The sequence below is a fragment of the Raphanus sativus genome, chromosome 3 (assembly GCF_000801105.2).
Source record: "Raphanus sativus cultivar WK10039 chromosome 3, ASM80110v3, whole genome shotgun sequence".
NCBI lineage: Eukaryota > Viridiplantae > Streptophyta > Magnoliopsida > Brassicales > Brassicaceae > Raphanus > Raphanus sativus.
The window spans coordinates 13,875,644-13,897,469 of NC_079513.1; the positions used below are offsets into that span (position 1 = coordinate 13,875,644).

Below are 21,826 nucleotides of genomic sequence, written 5' to 3' on the forward strand. Positions count from 1 at the left end.
ATGAAATTCAAGTTTGATTAGGAAAAATGAGATATAGTTTGAACTAAAGTTACACATCTTAAGAAAAATATTAGTCTAAAAATATTGAACTTAAAGAAACAGTTATGGGAAAATTTCAAAAAATGTAAATTGATATTGTTGCAACATACATATAAAGGTGGATTCATTACGTTACTGAGGCATATAATAATGCAGCATACATTTAAGGCACCAGCTGTGTAAAATGGTACACAATAGAACTTGCTCAAAGAGATGAGCTAGCACATGAGGCCTACGTTAGCGGATAAAAGTACCAGATAATTACAAACCAATCTAAACAGAATTGATAATTTATAACGTTAATAAATCTTATGGGGACATTTATTTAAGTAACAAAATCTATGTTGCATTGTCAAGAACACTCCATAATATAAACAAACAAATCACAACACTAACCTAGAGTTATACCACTTTTTATCTGGCCGCATTATTGTATCATCCTAAAATATAAACTACGACACTATAATAACATTAACTAGGTGATACCCGCGCCATGCACGGAGCGAATGGTGTAATAAAAATTATAACTTTTACTCTAAAGATATTAGAAAACTAAAAATCATAATAACAAATATTACATATTATATAACAAAGATTGAACGAAATTATGCATGTTTATATAAGGTGAACTTTGATTTTTTAAAAACTTGTGTAATTGATTAGATGTAACATCGGAATATTTTTGTGGAAGTAAATCTATAAGAGTAAAAAAAAAATTTATATATAATTAGTTATGAATTTAAGATAAAACAAAACACATGCAATTTGATTTCATAATATAAATTATGAATATAAAGTAAAACGAAACATATACAATAGATTAATAAAATATGAAAAGAACAAATTATAAAAAAATAAATAAAAAATATCTTCAGAATTCTTTGTTTGCAATCCTATAAAGAAAATAAGAAAAATGTATCAGCTTACCAAACTCACTAAACGAAATTGTATACTTCTTTCTGAAAGCATCAATAGCATTCATTGTCTTTGTGTGTTTTAAGTTTGTAGATTGTGATACAGTAGAAAAAAGTTTAGTATGATATATTGTAATAATTAACAGGATTTATGTCATGATAATTGTATCAATCAAATATATTACATGGCGAGAATAATGGCAAAAAATCCCTACAATTTCGTTTAAAATGTTCAATTGGTCTCATGAATTTCAATATATTAGTAATAAATTTCATATATTAACTTAAATCAAAATGCGTATTGATCAATATTGCATTAGTTTTCTAATTTTTTCAATAGCATTAATTACGATTAAACGTAAAATTAGCAAAGAAAACTCAAGTAAATATAGAAACAAAACATTATTGGATTTGATATTAAAAGATGTCACTAAATCTCCTATTTATTTAAATTATAAGGTAGATTCTCTATTTATTTACTTAAATTCTAATTTTTTCAATAGAATAATTATGATAAAACGTAAAATTAACAAAAGAAATCAAGTAAATATAGAAATAAAACATTATTGGATTTGATATTAAAAGATGACTCCAGATCTCCTATTTATTTAAATTATAAAGTTGATTCTCTAGTTTTTGGAATAGCATTAATTATGATTAAACATTAAATTAGCAAAAAAATAAAGTAAATATAGAAACAAAACATTATTAGATTTGATATTAAAAACATCACCAAATCTCCTATTTATTTAAATTATAAGGTCGATTTCCTGTTTATTTACTTAAATTATATAACTTAGTCATATATATATTATATAAATTATATGACAGATAAGAAATGACAATTGTGTTAATCATACATGAGAATGAGGTTAAATAATAAAATTGCTCTTTACAATGCTTCAAATTTATATGCAGGGCGCAAGTAGCTATTAAATCTTCTATTAAATAGAATATTCATATCAATCTTCGAATTTCTTTTAAAATTGACTACATCAATAAGGTGAAAAAACACAAATTACGGGTATTAAATATAAATGATGGAAATCATTTCAAATGCGGCACAATTTTTGTGATCTTATCATTTGGAAAAATGGGAAGAAAATATGATTTTCTTTAAATAGAACTCTATAATTACAGAGCAAAAGAAGATTAGGCATACTCCATTATTAGTCAATCAATTCACTTTAATACTAATTGAATTGATTTATTAAGATCAATCAGAAGATATTGATTTTGATATGTTTTTGCATTAATTTCAATTACAGCAGTCAAGGCAAACTCTTGCCACTTTCCGTTTATGAACCTAGACATAAAAAATGTAACATCTGTTTTCAAGAAATATAATATGAGCATTATATTCTATAATCACGTCCGTTTAATTTTTACTACACCTCAAGAAACCAAAAAATGCAAAAAGGTAACCTAGTATAATTTTAACTTTTAAATACAACTGAGTATAAATTTTAAATACAACTGAGTATAAATTTTTCATCTTTAACATGTTGTTAATATCGGAGCAAAATATGAAGATTTACGAATTGTAAATGAAAACTAAAACATTCACCTTTATATCTTAATATTTAAAAAATATAATTTTGAATATATAGATATAATTTTATAAAGTAAAATTCACATCATTTCTCCCACCATGTAAAGTATAATTTGAGCAACACAAATATATGAACTTTACATATTCATTGTATACGTGCAAAGTAAAATATTGAAATCTAAACTATGAATACTCATTACTTCAAGTAGTTTTTATGACATATATTTTTTATCTAGATACAATTATATATGTATCTAGATTATATAACATGAAAAGTAAAACAGTGAGTTATACGTATAGTTTTCTTCAAAATCGAACTTTATATATGATTGTTAAATTGTTAATATGGAATGTGGATTGTATGTCACCGCCATCTTCCATATTTAAACTATCTAGTGATTGCCAAATCATTAACTTTTATTTCCATATTTGGCTATACGAAACTATCATATAGTAATTATATAAAGCATATAATATATGTAATGGCATAAAAAGTAAATACTCTAGGCAATAAAGGTGTTTTTTGAAAAGGGTCTAAGGTGAAATGTGGTGATGCCAAGTAAGTAATGGCAAATTAATTATAAACACATGAACTAAAAGTTGTTTTTAAAATGGTTTCCTCAAATAATAGAAAGAGGATTAGATCCAAACCATTCCACCAAACGTTGGGATAATAATAATCACATCAGTCAAAACTACATCAAATAACTAAACAATAAAAAATTGATTGAACTGATTTACATGGATTTTACAAATTAATCAGATTGGTGGTAGTGTTTTTTTCTGAATGTGGATATTATATTGACTGGAATCTTGTAAAATTGGTAGTAGTGTTATACAAAACTTGTAATTTCGACCAAAATCAGTTGTTGTACAAGTCATCATTCACCAAGAATACATAATAGACTAATTAATAGCATAATTAACATCATGGAAAGCCTTCATAGTTTTTTGTTTATTTATTTGGTATATGAAAAAGACTCCTAGTTTGGTGTCTCGAAGGATCTCTGTTATAGATTGGGTTTTGTTTATTGACAACCATTAACAGTATGCCAACACCTTTTTGATGGAGATAACCAGCTGTGTTAAACGAACAAAATTTGAAATGGGTGCAGAAGGTAAATGCAAAATTTATCTCCAAACTGATTTTTGGTTGCATGAGAGGAGTTTTGGAGGACCGCTTGTAAACCTTGAGGGCGAGGTTATTTGCTTGAATTGTGGGTATGGGGATGCAAAAGTGGATGTTGGCTTTGCAATTCCCATAGACATTGTCACGGAGGTGATTAAGGAAAGAAAATGGTAGATTTTTAGGATTTGAAACTTAAATATTTTGTTTATGTGTTGCTTGATAACTTTTGTTGATGTGGTATTTGATTAACTGTTTGAAGTTACTAGTTATTCACTTCTCTTTGGATTCTACTCTATTGTAGCTTTTCTCAAAAGAAAACTATATAATTTTCGAACTTCAGGATAATCTATAAATGTAAATCAAATTCTTGCCTTTTTAGCTTGTTGGACCGCCTTGCATATACATTCAACTTTCAAGGTATTAGACTCTCATTATTTGCCCGCCTTTCATAAACTAAGCTTAGGATCGATGCAACTATAGTTTGAGAATTTTACCTCGAGAGACACATTTCATGTTTTCAATTAACCAATAAGGCACATTGGGTTTTGAGGACACTTTTAGCTACTGATATGACCTATATACCCTTAAACTAGTTATGTTTTGTGTTCTGCTACGTTTCCTAACTAGACAAAATTAACTGATTATAAAAAAAAGCCAATAATCTATTAATTCTGTCAAAAATCAATCATCTTTACCAAAAAAAAAAGAAAACCTCTTCATGAACCCCAATCACTTTTTCTTTTTCTTTTCTCGTTCCAGAACAGAATCAGAAAAAATCTCTCACCTCTTACAAGCTTACCACCGGTTTGGAGAATCTCGCTTGCGGAATCAAAGCTATCGGAATCGGTTGGTGATGTGGTTCACTCCAAATCTCCGACATGGAATGTCCATTTTATCTTCTGTTCTCTGACAAGAAATTTTCTAGTTTAGTTTTGTCTGAGTTCTCGACATAATTAAACCTCAACTCTTTTGTTTAAATCTGCATAATTGTTTATCCTTGATTCCTCAACTCTGATATTCAGACTCGGTAACTATCCTTGATTCCTTACCATTTCACAACTTGTCTGACTATTGCTCGTCACACAACATCACAACCCCCGTCCACACATCGCCTGAACGCACACTTAGCAACCACTTTACTCCTGACCACACATCACCCGTTCACCTAACTTCTGACCATAAAGCTGCTGAACAGCTGACGCCTAACCATGACTTACCCGACCACAACTCACCCAAACCACAACAGCCTTAGCAACCCGTCTCCTGAAGCCACACATGATACACCTAATGGGCACCTTTTGTTTTTGCTCTCCATTTGGCTTAAGTCTACTCATGTACTCAGCATGTGTGGTTCTTTTGGTATTTAACTAACATATTGCATATTCATGCTTACATTCATCTTATGTCCACAGCTGTGTATCCATTACAAACCTAACCACTGATTTAATACGCACACAACGCCTTCGCATGCATCCATGCCAATCCCATCCAAGTCAAAGTAACAGCCTCGTCCACCAAATTGTGTATACATAAACTTGTCCACATAAAATTTTGTAATATTTTCGTATCTATATAAATTGTGTCCACAGAAAATTGTCCACCTAAGTCTCATCCACGTAATTGTATCGACAAAAAGCTTAATCGTTAGTCATGATACTGATGAATAAGTTTATAGAAAAGTTGTACTAAATGAAGAATTAGATCCAACCTGCAACTTCCGACTTTTTCTCTCACACCTTGATTCTCTTGAAAAAATAAGAACATTCGTTACTAAGTGTCACATATTATTTTCCTCCATTTATGCCTATTAAAAACACAACAATTAAGCTAATCATAAACCGTTGGATCTTCTTCTCTTAAAACTGATCTAACAACCAAAAATAATTCACTACACCTATACAACTACCTAGTCTCTTAATAAATGTTATATTTATTGTAGACATTCACAAACCATTTTTTTTAGTTAGCTACCTCAAACCAAGTGTTTTGTCTTTAGTCAAAAGCAAGGTCATTTTGGTCTGAATATTATACACACTACAAGAGAAAGTGTGTCATAAAAACATTGTGTTCTTTGACGTAAAAGAAAGACATAATATGTCTTTTAATGTAACTCTCTCCTATAGTTTTGCAAATAAAATATCTAATTATGGTTAAAAATATAAAAGAAAAATAATAGTTTACATGATTTCCCCAAAAAGTAAAAAGTTAGAAACACTAGTGAAGTAGTTATTATGCATCTTAAATTTAACTGTTAAACGCTTTTGAAGAGGAAACATCCACCAGATATATATGATCAAGAGCAAAAGCCAAGTCCTCAATCAATCTATAGGCACAACGTTCACACACACCGAATACATAGAGCTATGTCCATTATCATCATGTACATAAACATATACAAACAACTCCGCAAATGCTGATCGGCAGTCTTACTTAATATTATCAGCAAACTGATCAGCAGGTGCACTTATCTCACTCTCAGCAGCAACCACAACATCAGCAATACCACTACTTGTGCTGGCCTGACCAAGCAAACTACTTATGGAACGCGCCTTCACCATCCCAAGCTTCACTCTCTTCTTCTTCACTTCCATCACCACCGTCTTTTTCTCGCCGCCACGACGGCCTGCACTCTTGTTCATACTTCTTACTCTTCCTTTACCAAGATGATGCTCGCAAAGAGAATATCCATAAAGAGTTTGCTGACAACATCTCCATCCTCTACCGTTAACGCGGCTGCACCGTGATCCTTCCTCTAACACACCGTTCTTTTTGGCTCTCTTCTTCCCTTTTTTACCACCGTGAGCTTCTTCCTCTTCCTCCTCCTCATCTGTTTGTTCCTCGAAGCTTATAAAGCTTCTTCTCTTCCTCAAAGTAACACCCTTCTCATTCTTCTCGACAACTATTAAATATATACATACAAATGGTGAAAGGTGCAACCAAAAAACATAAAGCTAAGCTCCATATGATGTACCTACCTTGTGTTGAAGAGTCAGATTCTCCCAAGGGATTAACGTTTTTGCTGCGACTGTTTGAAGCAAGTAAGAAGAGAAAATTAATAAAAAAGATAGATGAAAGCGATCTATGCGTGCAAGAAAAAGGAAGAAGATAATAATAGAGCACACAAGATATAGGGGTTGATATGGGGACCATTCGTATAAGAGCATCCCATGCTAACATGCACCGTGGTGAGGTGTGCATGTTAAGAAGTATGATTCAGTTGCTCATTATCGCTTACTACTAATCTTGTATTCCCAAATGCTTAAAGTGTGAGAAGAATGACGATATTGTAAAACCATAACAAACGAAAATGAATTTACAACTTTTGAATTATATTATATATATAGATCCAACCTCGACTTCATCTGAACAATACGTTATTGACATATAACAAAAGCTTTCTAGTTCTACAAACCAAGCAAGTATTACCTCTGATCCAGTTTCACCTTAAAAAGTTTTGTATTATCTAATTAGTAATTACACCAACAAAGTTATAGGAGAGAAGAGAATGAATTGTATGTTTATCGAATTCACTTACATGCCAGATGCATCAGTACTACTCTTCACGTCTACATCATCATCCTCATCCTTCTAGAAAAAGCAAAATAAAACGAAGATGAGCAATTGAACATTCTTTCTTATAAGATCTGCAAATATGAAGAATAATTATTGTCCAGCGTAAATAAAACCAATTATTTCCGCACAAAAACAAAAGCCAAAAAAATTGTACGGTCTTCAGACAACACAAACTGCACCCAAGAATCATAGTTTTTTTTTTTTTTTTTTTTTTTTTTTGCTAAAAGAATCATAGTTATGTTTCTAGATAAATCTCAACTTGCACTAAAACTCACCAAAGCTTTCTTCTCATTATTCCTCATCACATCTCTATGAATCAGCCGATCAGTAACCGGCGACGGTGGTGGCGAAAGCTGAAGAAGAGAAGCAAGAACACCGTCTCTGTCTTGGCCGCAAAAGAATGGAGCGGTGGTGGCCGTAGGTGACCTGTTAAAGTAGAGATCTGATAGAGGAACAGGTAATAGAGACGAAAGAGGAAGAGGAACTTGTCGTTTCCGGATCCTCATCGTATAGAGAAAGATTCTTGAATTTTTGTTTGCACCAAAGAAGAACTTGAAATAAATAAGGAACAAAGAGCAATCCTTTTTTTTTCTTACATGGACTTGGATATATAAAAATAAAAAGGAGAATGCTTTGTGGTGTTCTTGGTAATGGCTCTTCTCTCTCTCACTTTTTAATTGTTGTTGCACCCAAAAAGCAAGTTAGTAGTAATTGAGAGAGGAAGAGTCCACGTTGGAATGACTGAGATTAATTACTATATAAATACAATTATATATGCATTTAAGTATATATTGTGGGGGTGGAATTAAAAATAAACTATAACCAGTAAAAAAGGTTATGCAAAGAAAAAGTAATTAGCATTTGGTAATTTTCTTAGAAAATTACCAAATTGCTGTTATTATTGGTAGCTGACTATAAAATTATACTTGTGTTCCAAAAGAAAAAAACTATAAAAATATACAAATCTATACTATTATTTGCGAAGTAATTTTTTGCAACATTAAAAGTTAGAGTGGTTAATGTCTTTGTTATCCTTAATGATTTTATATGTAATTTATTATATAATTAAAAATGAATTTTAAGTTAATAATATTATTATTTATATGTTATATTAGATTTATAAATTAAAATTGTCAAAAATATAAAGATAATTCTTATATATATTATGTTGTTATCTGAAAATAATATTTCTTTTAATTTTAAAGTTAAAAACGAATTTTAAGTTTATAATATTATATGTATATGTTATATTACATTATAAATTAATATTGTCAAAAACAATAATTAATATATATATATTGTGTTGTATCTGAAAATATTTTTTTCAATTTTAAAATTAAAAAAACGAATTTTAATTTAATAATATTATATTTATATGTTATATTAGATTATAAATTAATATTGTCAAAAATAAAAAGATAATTCTTATATATTGTATTGTTATCTGACAAAATTATTATTTTTTAATTATAGAAGTTAAAAATTAAGATATAAAAAAATTTACAAATAAATATTAATCAATTAAAAACATTTGTATAAATATATTTTCTAAAATGTTTCAAGTATGTTAGTGTATTAAAGATTCTAACATAAATAATAACTTATTTTGATGACTTTTTGAATTAATAAATATACACAAATAAATATTTTAAAGAAACGTGCGGGCAAACCATCTAGTATACAATACTTAAATAGATAAGTTAAATAATCGCTTTTACAAGTGTGTTTGTATTAGCCATATATTATTCAAATGTATATATTGCATATTAAATTACTAGGTGTTTCATCTTCACATGTGAGAATAAATATTTTATAGTGATCTGTTAATATATATATTACTAACTAAGCTATAGTGATAAATTATTATTTATATTTTCATTTGAATACAAAAAATTTAAAAACTATTTGTACACTATATTTATTATATAGAAATACATCTTAAAAATCACTCAGTATTCTCTTTTCACTTATATAAAATAAAAAATGTTACTTATTTGTTATGTGTTTTCTGTCTTTTAAAAAATTTTTATTAAAATATTTTTTTCAGATAACAACAATATGTATATAGAAAATATTTTTTTATTTTAAAATATATTTTTAAGACTTTGGATAATTTTTACTATTGTTAATGTTAATCAATTATCTAATCAAAACATTAAATTTTGTTTTTATTTTGTGGTTAATTTATACATTTTGTTATTAAGAGTATAAACGATATTAACCGATTCAACTTTCAATTTGAAAGCTTGAATGCCAAAAATCACTTCTTAAATATATATTTCTGAATTTATTTAGTTGATTATAAGTATTTAATGAGTATTTTAGATAAATCTAGCATATGAATTTACACGAGAAAACTTGAAAGATCTGACAAACATAAATTCAAACGGATTTCAAATTTCAACCCAGCCTAATTTTTTTAAAGATATGCTGACTGAATCTTCACTCTAAGAATCCAAAAATTCAAAAAAAAAAAAAATCAAATCTAACGGGTATACGAACATCATCACTAGTGCTTAATTCCGGATCAGGTCGTAGGATTTATTATCTTATTTAAATGTATTATGTAAAATCATCCCACTTACCCAAAAAGATTGGTTAATTGTTTGTTATTGACTTAAATGTAGTTGTTGAACCGTACGGGTTGCACATGTATAATGTGATATATATTATAGGGGGAAAATATATATAGATCTAATGAATTTATGTATATTGATTTTCTTTTTCTTTTACAGCAATTCACGTAGGATATATAAAACAAATGTTCGTCTATACTAGACTTATATACATGAGTTGAACTGAAATAGTTAAAACAACAACAATGCAAACAGCAGATAAGCTAGACACTCGGCGGGACGCTCGTAGTTTTCTTGCGTTTGCGTGTGGACGCTCTATATGGGTTAGACATGTTATGGTAAAGAAAATATTTTTCTTTTTTGGAAAAGCAAAAAAAAATTTAGAGTATACATTTTACGTTTCAGTGGTCAAGAATTCTATATACTCCGTATGTGATAAATGTAAACTTCTTGAAATTAGAAGTCAACACCAATGTCTCATCTGACTCTCTTCAAGATTGGCTCTGAACGTAAAACTTGCATCTTTGTATCCGACTGGAAACAACAACACAACATGTGGTTAGTCAGAACTGGACCGAAAGCCTAACTAAAATTAATCATATTTGTCCGAATCAGCTGACCCCATGACATAAATTATTGAAAGTTTTGGGTGAATTATCAAATTAAGGTATGTTTTGCGTTGATTTTTAAGGAAAAAAAAATAGAATTGCGGGAGAGAGGCACATGGAGAGTAGATGGCGCACGTGCTGAGAACCGGGAGAGGAGGTAATCGGTGGCTTGTCTCCATTTCTCATTGATGCCAGCTTGGACGAGAGGGAGTGGGTGGAGCGAGAAGTTCTATCCTTTAGAACATTTATTTAGTTTCTTATTCTTAAAATATTGGAAAAAAAGTAAAAGACAAAAGAAATCTGTAAAAGAAACCTGTTAACGTTTGTCTATCAGTGGGTCGAGATCGTATTACAAAAATTAACAATAATAAGAAAGGAGAGGAACGAGAACGACAATGTTGCACTTGCATCCCTCGTCGAAATAGGTGGGAATGGGCTGGCATCATGATGCAGTGGCATGTCACATTAAGCCGAAAATTGACGGAACAGTTTCTTCCCCTTTGTTACAGGCTTACAGCACCCCCATCAATGGTAGGAAAAAAGGTTCCCAAAAAATAATTAGTTGCTAACTAAAGCAAAAATGATGGTTACACCAGTGGCGGAGCTAGCTAATTCATTTAGGAGGGTCAAATTCTTAATTAACATATTTTACAAGGGTCAATACACCATTTTCTGCATATTTTTCAAAGTTTCTTCTTAAATACAAGTATAAAAAATTCAAATAAATAAAATCCACATGGGTCAATTGACCCATATGCCAAAGAGCTGCCTCCGCCACTGGGTTACACTCAGGCCCGGCCTTAACCTAAAACCCAACAAACTAAAAATATATTAAAATTTAAGACCATCTGTATTGAAGGTTTTTGTTGGGGATTCACAGCATTCCCAAGAAAAACAAAATATTAAAATAAGAGGAGCACATGAACCTGCGCCTGCGAGACTCTTCCCAGTGAACTGGTTCATGACTATTATCCAGGATATGTGGCGGTCTGCGATTGGTTCGATTATAATTTTTTTTTTTAAAAGTCAAACAAAAAAAATAATAAAAAATGCTTGGTGAACTCCCCTCATGGAGTTCACTAATGCAGATGTCCTAAGAGACGCCAAATTTGTCAAAACTGTACATAGCCTAGTGGTAAAAGCTGTTAAAAGTATTCTTGACAACTCTAGTTTGAACCTACCTATTATACTTAAGGGGCAAATTTTTTTTTTTATGCTTTAGGCATGAGATTATGCTGGACCGGCATTGGTTCTACTACGCATCCAATAAAGTTTCAAAAGTTTTCTTTTGAGATTTTATTGGATGTGTATTAGAATCTCATCAATCACTTTTGTTTTAATCAACAACTAATCATTTTTTTTTCTAAAATCTCCACCTTATACCATTGATGGAGGTGTATATTGGAGGCAGTGCCGGCTCTAGGGTAGTGCACACGGTGCAAATGCTCAGCAGCTCAGGGTCCAACATTTTTAATCAATTTTTATTTACTATTTAAGGTCTTAATTTTTTAGTTTTATATATTAAAGGTTTAATTTCTAAATTTAACCATTGATTTAGAAAAGAAAAAAATAAGGCACATGGTCCATTTGGTTATTAAGCCGGGCCTGATTGAAAGTGTAAGGGCATTTCCAACCTATGATACCATTTTAGTGTCAAAATCACATTATTTTAGTGTTATTTTAGCACTTAAATTTTTTGAATCTCCAACCACAACACCAAATGTTACACTAAAAAGGAATCTTTTCACTATTTTATTATTAATCAAAATTCTTTTAATTTATTTTTTGGTAAATATTAATTATTTATGACTAAACCATATTAACTAAAATTAAAATTGTAATTAAAATAATGATTACATATAAACATAATTTATTATATAATAATATATTATTAAAACATACTGTTACACTAATTAAATAAACACATAGACAAAAGTTAAATTAAAATATACTAAATCTAAAGATTTTAGTATTCCAACCAAAAATGTTTGAATTTGACTTTGTTATGTATTTTAGAATTAATTTTATATTTTTATTTATTTATATTAATATTTTATAATAATTAAAATATAATAAAACAATAAGATATATTTAAAATATTTAATTCAATAGTAAACTAATCATACAAATCAAATATAATCAAATATAGTTAAATAATACATTAACAAATAGTTTTGAAAAAAAAAAACTTTTGCCGTCGCTACAGTGTTACATAAATATGGTATTGCACTGTAGCAAAATGGAACACTACACTAAAATGCCGTGAGATATGCCGTCCAGTTGGAGTCAAAAAAACATCACATCACACGTCAAAATAGTGTTATAACGTCACGTAGGAGTTGGCCTAAGAGCATCATTATCGTGGGCTCTTAGCCTTGGTGCTTAGTAATTTTGGGCTAAAAAAAGGCTTAATTAACAAAGAATCATCGAAGAAAGTCATTTGTTTGGATCTGTTTTGGGCTGGTCCTTGGGACAGGTGAAAGGATGAGATTGGACAGAGCATGTGTCATTGTTTCTCTCACTCCTTCTCGTCGTCTCCCTCCTCTCCTTCTCTGGATAGAGCAGGTGGAAGATACATTAATGTTATCCCTGCAATAAGGATGCTCTTAGTCGACGTCCTTAGTTTCAGTGAAGCTAACCGAAGAGGAGAAGCGCAATTCTCGTGCTGAGAGGTTAGATTAGGGTTACGAAAGGCGGTGGTGGCGCAGTCGTACGCGAGGATCTTTTTCAGGATCTCGGTGGCAACAAGGGAGATTTATCCATGTGATGTGACGACGGCGGAGTTAAAGGAAGCGGAAAGTGTTTTGATTAATCATATGACGGGGAAGGAGTATAGGCTTAAGGCGATTGGTGATGCCGGGCCTGTGATTGATGCTGGTGGTATCATTGCGTATGCGAGGAAAGCTGGGATGATTCCTTCTACAGCTGCTTGATTGATTTCTCCCTGCCAGGTATGAGAGATGAAGATTGCTAATTTGTGGAATGTGATTGAATGGTATAGTACTCTTGGGAACTTGATGATGATGCAAAAAGCATAGTTTTTTATCCCTTTTCTTGTTGAGATAACAGAGTGGTAAAGATTCTGGTGTAATTAGGCTCTGTTAGAAGAACTGTGTGATCGTCATCTTTAATCATGTTCTCTGTTATGTAGTGAAAACTGGTGTACGAGAGATGAGCTTGAGTAGATTGATGCACGTGAAGTCTTGTTTTGACTCCTTCCTTTTCAAGAATGTGAAGACCGTTTAATATCTTTGTTAATCGGGTTCTACATGTTCTTCACAAAAGGCATGTAAGAGGGAGTGTGGTGGTTGTGGGTTTGTGGTGAGGAAGGAGAGAGATGAAGATATTGCGCTCGTTGTGCCTCCTGTTTTCAGCTTCTGTACAAAGGTATTATGTTTCATCACTTCATGTCATGATCATCTTATTGCTATGTCTAGGGATTTTATAGTTCTTTAGTTGAGCAGCTTTCATGAAAGTGATAATCTATAAGAACTTGATCACCAGAAAGTTAGATTCGAGACTTAGTTGAGCTTTAGAGTTTATTGATATAGCTGCACATGTAATGTAACCAGGTACTCGATGCAAAAGAGCAGATAGAAGCAAGGAACATGTACTGGGAAGCTGTGAGTGTTGTTTCTGTTTCAAGTTCCCTATCTGTTTCATACTTCATGTGCGTGTGCTTTGTTGTTCTGTTTTATGTTTCATGTTTCAAGTTGTACTGCTTGTTATGTACTTCAAATGATTTTTACTAAGAGACAACATAAAAGTTTCTACCAATAATCTACATATTTGCTTGTGTTTCTTAATATTCTCTTTTAATAAAAAAATAATAATAAAAAATGCTAAGAGACAACAATTTTGTCCCAGCAATAATGTTGCTCTAAGATAGTAGAGATCCGGCTAAACGTCTTAACGTGCACCTTGTCCAATCAAATAACTAAAATATATGTGTTATTGTTCTTTTATATAGATTTACGATATATAGGCTCTGAATGGAGAAAGTAGATCAAGCGTTGCGGATCAAGTGAATTGAGCGGAACAAAAGTGGATCAAGCAAATCGAGCAGTTCAAGTGTGGATCTAGCGAATTTAGCGGTTTAAAACATATGTTTGAATGGTGAAAGTAGATAAAAACTGGTCCAAAGTACTGTATTAATTTGTATTAATCTATATAAAAATCTATAGTACTATTTAATTTCATAATTAAAAGTATTATTTTAAAATACTTTATAAATGAAAGATATAATATTTTATTCAAAATATAATGGAAAATTATTTTAAACATACAATTTTATATTACTAATTGGTTTTCATAATTCAAATTAGTTATTTTAATAAAAAGTGATAAAATTAACTATTTTAAGTTCTAAATTTCATATATATTTTATTTTTGATGATTTTAGAATAATTATAATTGTAGTAAAATAGTATTCTATAAACTACTTAATGTTTCTTTAAGAATATCATCACAAATAATATATATAAATCTTAATATTTAATAAATATAAATAATTAATTAATTTTACCAAAAAAAATATTTAACTAATGATAATTTAAATAGTTTCAAAATATTTTATATACTTAATGATAAATTTAAATAGTTTTAAAGGATTAAATAGGTTCAAAATATTAACAAAAAAATTTCTAATTTCAAAAAGATAAATTGATTTTTTTTTTCTGAAAAAATCAAAAGAAGAATTTATGAAAAAAATTGAATTTGAAAATGTCTATAATTTGAAAATTATAAGTAAACTGTTATATTAAATTAAAAATATACATGATAAAATATGGTGTAAATATTAAAATAAATGTTATATTTAAGTGGAATAAAAATTACAATATAAAAAATATAATATTACGTTTCTATATGATATAAAAAATTATAATAAAAATGGAAATAGAATAATAACTTCATATTAAAACAAGTTTTACGAAGCTGAAAGAAAACAAGTTTTACGAATAAAAAAGTGTATAAAACACTCCCTTTGGTATGTGTATTGCATACAGATGTACTGCCCGCTACCCGTGTTCGAGTCTTGGCCAAAACAGATTTAACATCCCTTCCGTTGGGGCGCTGGACCCCTTTCGGGGATAGTTGGGAATGTGGCTGCCCAGATACCAAAGTTATCAAAAAAAAATATCAAGTGGTTCCTCCATTTTTTTCACAAAAAGACAAATATATTTGTACGCTTCTGATTCCTCTATTTTTGCTAACTAATTTGCAAAATTTTGTGAATGGAGAATTATAAGAGCATCGTTATCGGCGTAGTTAAACTAAAGTCCTTAGCAATTATGGATTAAAAATAAATGAAAATGGCGAAAAAGAGAAAAATATTGGTTAATTAAGGGTCGTTTTGTTCGCGTTCTTAGTGCCACACGTTGTTATTTGAGATGTTAATTGATCGGTTTAATTGATCGGTGTAAAGTTTACCTCGGTTTGGTCTCGAAATCCATTCCATCTTCTTCCCTTCTTCTCTCTTGACCCCGATAGGAATCTCCTCTCTATCTCCGCCGATTGAAGCCGAAATCGAAGGCTTTTCTAAGATTTGGCTTAGTAGACAACGCCTCCGTCGATATACGCCACCTTCGTCGTTGCTCTCGTTGATCTCCGGTGCCTTCCTTCATCCTTCTCGTTGATATCCGCCGCCTTCCTGCGTCTCTCTTGACGGTGATACGATTCGCATCTGGTGCTCCGACGATTCCAAGCTGAAAGGACTATCCTTTACCTCGCTCACTCCTTACGGATCTCCGTCACCGATCTCCGCTGATTGCAAGCAGCACTAAGGTATGTGTGTTTCCTCTGTCTTTGGTTAGTGATCAGAAGTGATAATATGATTGTCTTGCTGTGTTTTGTGGCTTATAATTGTTCTTGGTTTGGTTAAAACGAAGTGATGATATGCATTGTTGTTTGCGAATCATTTGAGTATCAGATTAAGGGATTCTCTAGTCTTGTTCTGTCTTTGTCTTGTTTGAGAATCATTAGTGCTAATAGGTGGTGAAAATCACTACGGTCGTATTCGATTGTTAGCTTGAATAATTGTTAGCTTGAAAAACTGTTAGCTCCCATACTTGTTAGCTCGTATGGTAGGTACCGCCATAGTAGAAGCTAACTCACATTCATTAGAGCCACAATTAATGTTAGGTCGAATTGTAGGTGGTGGTTACTTGTTTGTGATATGACCGCAGTGTTTAATGCTTAGCTAAATAGTTGAAGTGAAGTTTGTTTGCAAGCAAATCCTCTATTTTAATGCTTAGCTAAATAGCTCTAGTTAGTGAAGCCTGACTGACTTAGCTAAATAGGTGAAGTGAAGTGAAGTTAATTTAAAACCAAATGGTTATGGTTTAATTTAATGAACTTGTAACTTTAAATTGTGTTTGGTGTAAGTTCAGAATTATGGTTAGGATAATAATTATGATCATATAATCTCCATCCTCTTCTTCCTCCTATAAAACTCCATCGTCTTCTTTTTCTCTTCAATCATCAAAACGCTTCTCTTCATTCTCTTCTTTAAACGCTTCTAATCTCCATCATCTACTTTCTCTTCTTTAAACGCTTCTCTGTTCTTATAGACATGGATCCTAGGAATCCATATACTCAGTCTTCTACTTACTTAGGCCATCTTAACAGTATACACAGAGGTGTTATCCATGAAAACTTATCTTATGATAGTTTTCCCTCTACTGTTAACTTTCTAACATCAGAGATCCCTCCTTTCAGTTCTCAACAATCTGATGCTCCATCTCCCCCCGAAGTAACAGCCGCGGAGCGTACTCAGAGGATGAAATGGACTCCAGCTGATGATGAGGTTCTCATCAGTGCGTGGCTTAACACGTCGAAGGATCCTATTGTTGGAAATTCACAAAAGGGGGCACCTTCTGGGAGCGGGTAGGAGCATACTATTCAGGAAGTCCTCAAGCTATAGAAAATGGTGATCAGAGACATCGTCGTCACTGTAAGCAAAGGTGGCACAGAATTAATGATCAGGTTAACAAGTTTTGTGCCGCGTTTTCTGCAGCAGAGAGACAACTTGCCAGTGGTGAGAATGACATTGATGTTCTAAAGAAAGCTCACCATATCTTCTACACTGATCAGGGGACCAGGTTTAACCTCGAGCATGCGTGGTGTGTGTTGAGGCATGAACAGAAATGGCATTGCCTTAACCCTCCGAAATCTAGTGGTGGTTCAAAGAGGATAATTGGTGAGACAAATTCGCAAACTTCAAGCACCAATGTGGAGCCTCGGCCTGAAGGTATCCAGGCCGCTAAAGCTAGAAGGAATATTACGCCTGGGAAGTCTGTAGCTAACTATAAGGCTATTTGGGAATAAAATGTTTGTTTGTTTTTTTATTATGATGTTTGTATTTTTTTATATCAAAATTGTAATTTTGTTATGTTTTCAATTTTAATGTTTAAATTTTATATGTGTTATTTAAAACTTCTCTTTTATATGTGTTATTTAAAACTTCTCTTTTATATGTCATTATTTATTAAAAAAAAATAATTTGCTAAGATACAACATAAGTCTCACCAATAACCACCACATTTTGCAAAGTCCTTACAATTGTCCCTAATCAAAAAAGTAATATTAATATATGCTAAGGACTCAAAAGTGAGTATCACCAATAATGATGCTCTAAGAGCATCTCCAATGGCACTCTATTTACTCTTCTATAATTCCCACAAAAACAGAGTAACTCTATTATAGAGTAAGTTTTGCTTCAATGGTTTAATCTATAATAGAGTTACTCTATTTTTATGGAGAAAATAGAGTAAAACTATTATTTCATTCCAAATATAGAGTGAAAAAATAGGTTTGCACTATTTTTTTTACAAAAGTAGAGTAACTTTATTATAGAGTAAACTATTGGAGCAAAACTTATTTTATAATGAAGTTACTCTATTTTGTGGGAATTATAGAAGAGAAAATAGAGTTGGGTTGGTAGACCACGCTAGTATGATCCACCTTTGCTACACTCTCCCATTCTCAGCCATAGTTTAGTAGTTGAGAAATCGGTTGTGAAAGAACGAACAGTTTAGAGTTGGTAGTTCTTTTTCATGTAATTTACACACTACTGTAATTGGTCTAGCTGAATGAGACACACTGATTCGTTTCTTGACGACTATTCTGACGATATTAAGATGAGGTTTGTCTGTACTTGTGATGAAGGAGTCGAACCAACTCATCCACATTTTTTCAAAAATTGTAATCGTCACGAAACCTTTATTATGTATATAAGATTTTCAGATTTAAAGGGTTTATTGTGTATAATCATCAATGTTTTGATATCTTTGACACATTACTTAGTCGTTGTTTGAGTTGTTTTACGTGGTTCATGCGAGCTTGTTGTACGTAAATGGATGCAATTATGGTGAGGCCTTTCGGAGATGTGGCTGAGCTGGAGATCAGTGGCCAGAGAGGAGTCTCGATTACAAAGGCAATGTTGGTCCAGTGGCTATGTGGAAGTACGAATTCATGTTGTGAAACAGATTAAGCAATCGTCTCCTGTCCCTAGCTTCCAAAATCACTGCCTAGACGAGTCATATCATAGAAAAAGAAAATGAGAGTCATGCCTCAGCCACGGGATGTAAAAGATACATTTCTTGAGTCCAACATTTACATGCTCTTGGTTACATTTAAAAATTGATTGCTGATAGAGGATATTGTTGTGCATGCAGCATGCTCTTGGTTACATTTATCAAATTTGGTACTTTGACAAATATTAATGAAAGAAAATACCAGTTTGATAAAAAAAAACTAAAACATGTTTTAAACAAAAAAAATGTAGCAAGACTTATTTGGTTTGTTGAATTCTCATGTAAATTACATGAAACAGATAAGATAAATTAATTAATTTCAGAGAGAGTTTTTAATCTAAAATAACATCAACTTTTTTTACCAAAAAAAAACATCAACTTTTTAACACACATATACACATTAATTAAATTTAACGTATTAACTCACAAATAAATGTTTAATTAGAAAATTAGGTACACAATACATATGCATAGGGGTAAGTCAATAACTATATTATATATTATTTTAGTAAATTTATGTAATGTTTTAAAAAATAATACAAATTGATATGTTACCTCTTTCATTGCTGTGATCTACATTTAGTCAAATAATTAATTATATTTTACCAAATTTAAATAGTTGTGATTCTTTTTTTTTCTTCTTTTTGGTCGAAAAATCGTTGTGATTCATTAGTACTAAACTTTTGGGGGCAACTTTTGGTAAGAATATAGAAGCCAAAATTGTGTATGTATCTGGTCAAAGAGACAGCATAACCAATCCTGACCGTCCACTAAGGGGAAGGTGTATTGTCGCCGTGCGATATAGACGTCACGTCATTAATATAAACAAGAGCACAGGGGATTATTACAAAGGCAAGAGCTCTGGGTTAATATTATTTTCAGTCTGGGGTTTTGCGAATTAGGGTTTCAGAATTGGTGGGTTTCGAGATCACAGGTTGTGCTCGGTAATTAAATAAAATGGCCTTCATCGATACGTACAAGACAAGAGAATCATCTCTTATGTTAATGATGTTGGTGTAATTAATTAATTTGGTTTGTTGCCAATGGAACCATCTGTATATCTATATTTGTCTTTGTGAATTATATAATATTATGGTTTCATTCCATGCAGGAGAATAAACAAAGATCTAAAGGAGTCATTTTTCGTTTACTGATGGAAGAAACCCTGAGACGGTAGCTCTCGAGCTAGTAGAGGAGAAAATGGTTGTTAAGAAGAGTGTTGGAAGGGAAGGGAGCTTTTACGATTGTTATATATGTATGGACCTGTCCAAGGATCGATCCAGTCGTCACTAACTGTGGCCATCTTTACTGTTGGCCTTGTCTGGCTAGAGGTTTCAGAGGCAAAGGAATGTCCTGTTTGCAAAGGGGAAGTATCTGTGAAAACATTGACTCCAATCTATGGCCGTGGGAAGAACAACAAGAAGAAAGAATCTGAAGAGGTTTCAGACGCCAACAAGATCCCTTCAAGACCACAAGCAAGGCGCGTTGAGAGAGTGAGCGCGGAGGAGTACACTTGAGAGGCCAGGTTATGCAGCGGTACTTGTTGCACCGGTATATGAAGAGGAAAGTGAAACCCGTGCTATGTCAATCTGGAGAGAGATACTGAGACCGAGAACTGCAAGGAACCAAGAGGGAAACAACATTGCTAGTGTTGGTGTTGAAGACAGAGAATCGGTCTCAAGCATAATAGGTGTAATGTACTCGGAGAGTCAAGTTGATACTGCTGGGGCTGAGATTGATTCTATGGTGACTGTTTCTTCTTCTGTGGGAAGACCACATGAGAATGGTTCAAGGGTCTCTGATGTTGACAGTGCAGAGACTCGTCCACTGAGAAGGAGGAGACTGGAAGAAAGAGGAAGCTGGGATGATCTGTAGACTCTAGTAATTTTTTTTTTTGCTAAAACTGTAGACTCTAGTTGAAAGCTGCAATCTTAATTGTTTTGGTTTAGTTTTTTTTCTTTGGATTCTGACTGTTGGTATTTCTATTTATAACATCTTCAAAAGATTAATAACATATTCAGCTGCTAATAGAATACATCTGTTCAAATTTATGTCATTCAAACCTTTTTTATTAATCTGGTAGATAGAACATGAACTCAAGTCTTTGAATTCTGTATTATTTCAGTCGAGGAATGAATATTGATATATGTCGCTTTGGCCGAGTGGTTAAGGCGTGTGCCTGCTAAGTACATGGGATTTTCCCGCGAGAGTTCGAATCTCTCAGGCGACGTAATAATTAGAAAACCCTTGTTTTGTTCTTTTTGTCTTCCTTAATTATTCAGAATTCAGAGAGGGCAAGGTTTTTCCAAGCTAAATAATGTATCGAAATTTTTTTATCTTTACACGAGAATTGTGATTTTATATTTAATATTTTTTTGAAAGAGATATCTACGGATAAATGTGTGGGGTGTAACATGTTACTAGATCTTGATCCGCGCTTTGAAAGCGCAGAATATTTTACGATGAAAAATTTCACTAATAACTTAACAAATATTTTGTTAACTTTTAAAGAGTGTGTATTTAAAATATTTTTGTATTTAAATTAGTGTTTTTAAATTCAACCCGATTGTGATTATACCGGTTAATCCGGAGATCTAACAATTCAATTTAATTTTTTAAAATATTCATATTAAAAAGTCACTAAAACCTGAGACTAACCGATTGAACTGATGGATGATCGATATGTAATCTAATTTGATTGAAATTATAATAGTTTCATAATTTGTAATCTTATAATCCAAATTTTAAAATTCATTATTTTGTAGTTTCTGAAATTATAACGTTTTTCTACAAAATTTTAAAGAGAAAATGATGGATATAAAATAACTAAGATTAATTATTGTATTGTTTGGAAACATTGATAGTAGTATATAAAATATATTGTTTGGAAACATTGATAGT

General features: G+C 31.6%; 1 protein-coding gene, 1 long non-coding RNA gene, 1 other non-coding gene and 1 pseudogene across 3 annotated transcripts; 3 read left to right on the forward strand and 1 right to left on the reverse strand.

The window, feature by feature from the left end:
- Window positions 1–5,924: 5,924 nt before the first annotated feature.
- On the reverse strand, window positions 5,925–7,915 carry LOC108844726 (uncharacterized). The gene is made up of 4 exons (XM_018618019.2): window positions 7,483–7,915; window positions 7,170–7,222; window positions 6,610–6,659; window positions 5,925–6,533 (listed from the first exon to the last, which is right to left on the reverse strand). The coding sequence occupies exons 1-4, from the start codon at window positions 7,711–7,713 to the stop codon at window positions 6,061–6,063; spliced, it is 807 nt and encodes a 268-aa protein (XP_018473521.1). The 5' UTR covers window positions 7,714–7,915; the 3' UTR covers window positions 5,925–6,060.
- Window positions 7,916–9,924: 2,009 nt separating this feature from the next.
- On the forward strand, window positions 9,925–10,342 carry LOC130509732 (uncharacterized). Its single transcript, XR_008943710.1, has 2 exons — window positions 9,925–10,121; window positions 10,244–10,342. It is a non-coding gene; the product is annotated as an uncharacterized LOC130509732 (long non-coding RNA).
- Window positions 10,343–18,744: 8,402 nt separating this feature from the next.
- Window positions 18,745–20,943, forward strand: LOC108845250 (uncharacterized; annotated as a pseudogene).
- Window positions 20,944–21,073: 130 nt separating this feature from the next.
- TRNAS-GCU (transfer RNA serine (anticodon GCU)) lies at window positions 21,074–21,155 on the forward strand. Its single transcript has one exon. It is a non-coding gene; the product is annotated as a tRNA-Ser (tRNA).
- Window positions 21,156–21,826: the final 671 nt, after the last annotated feature.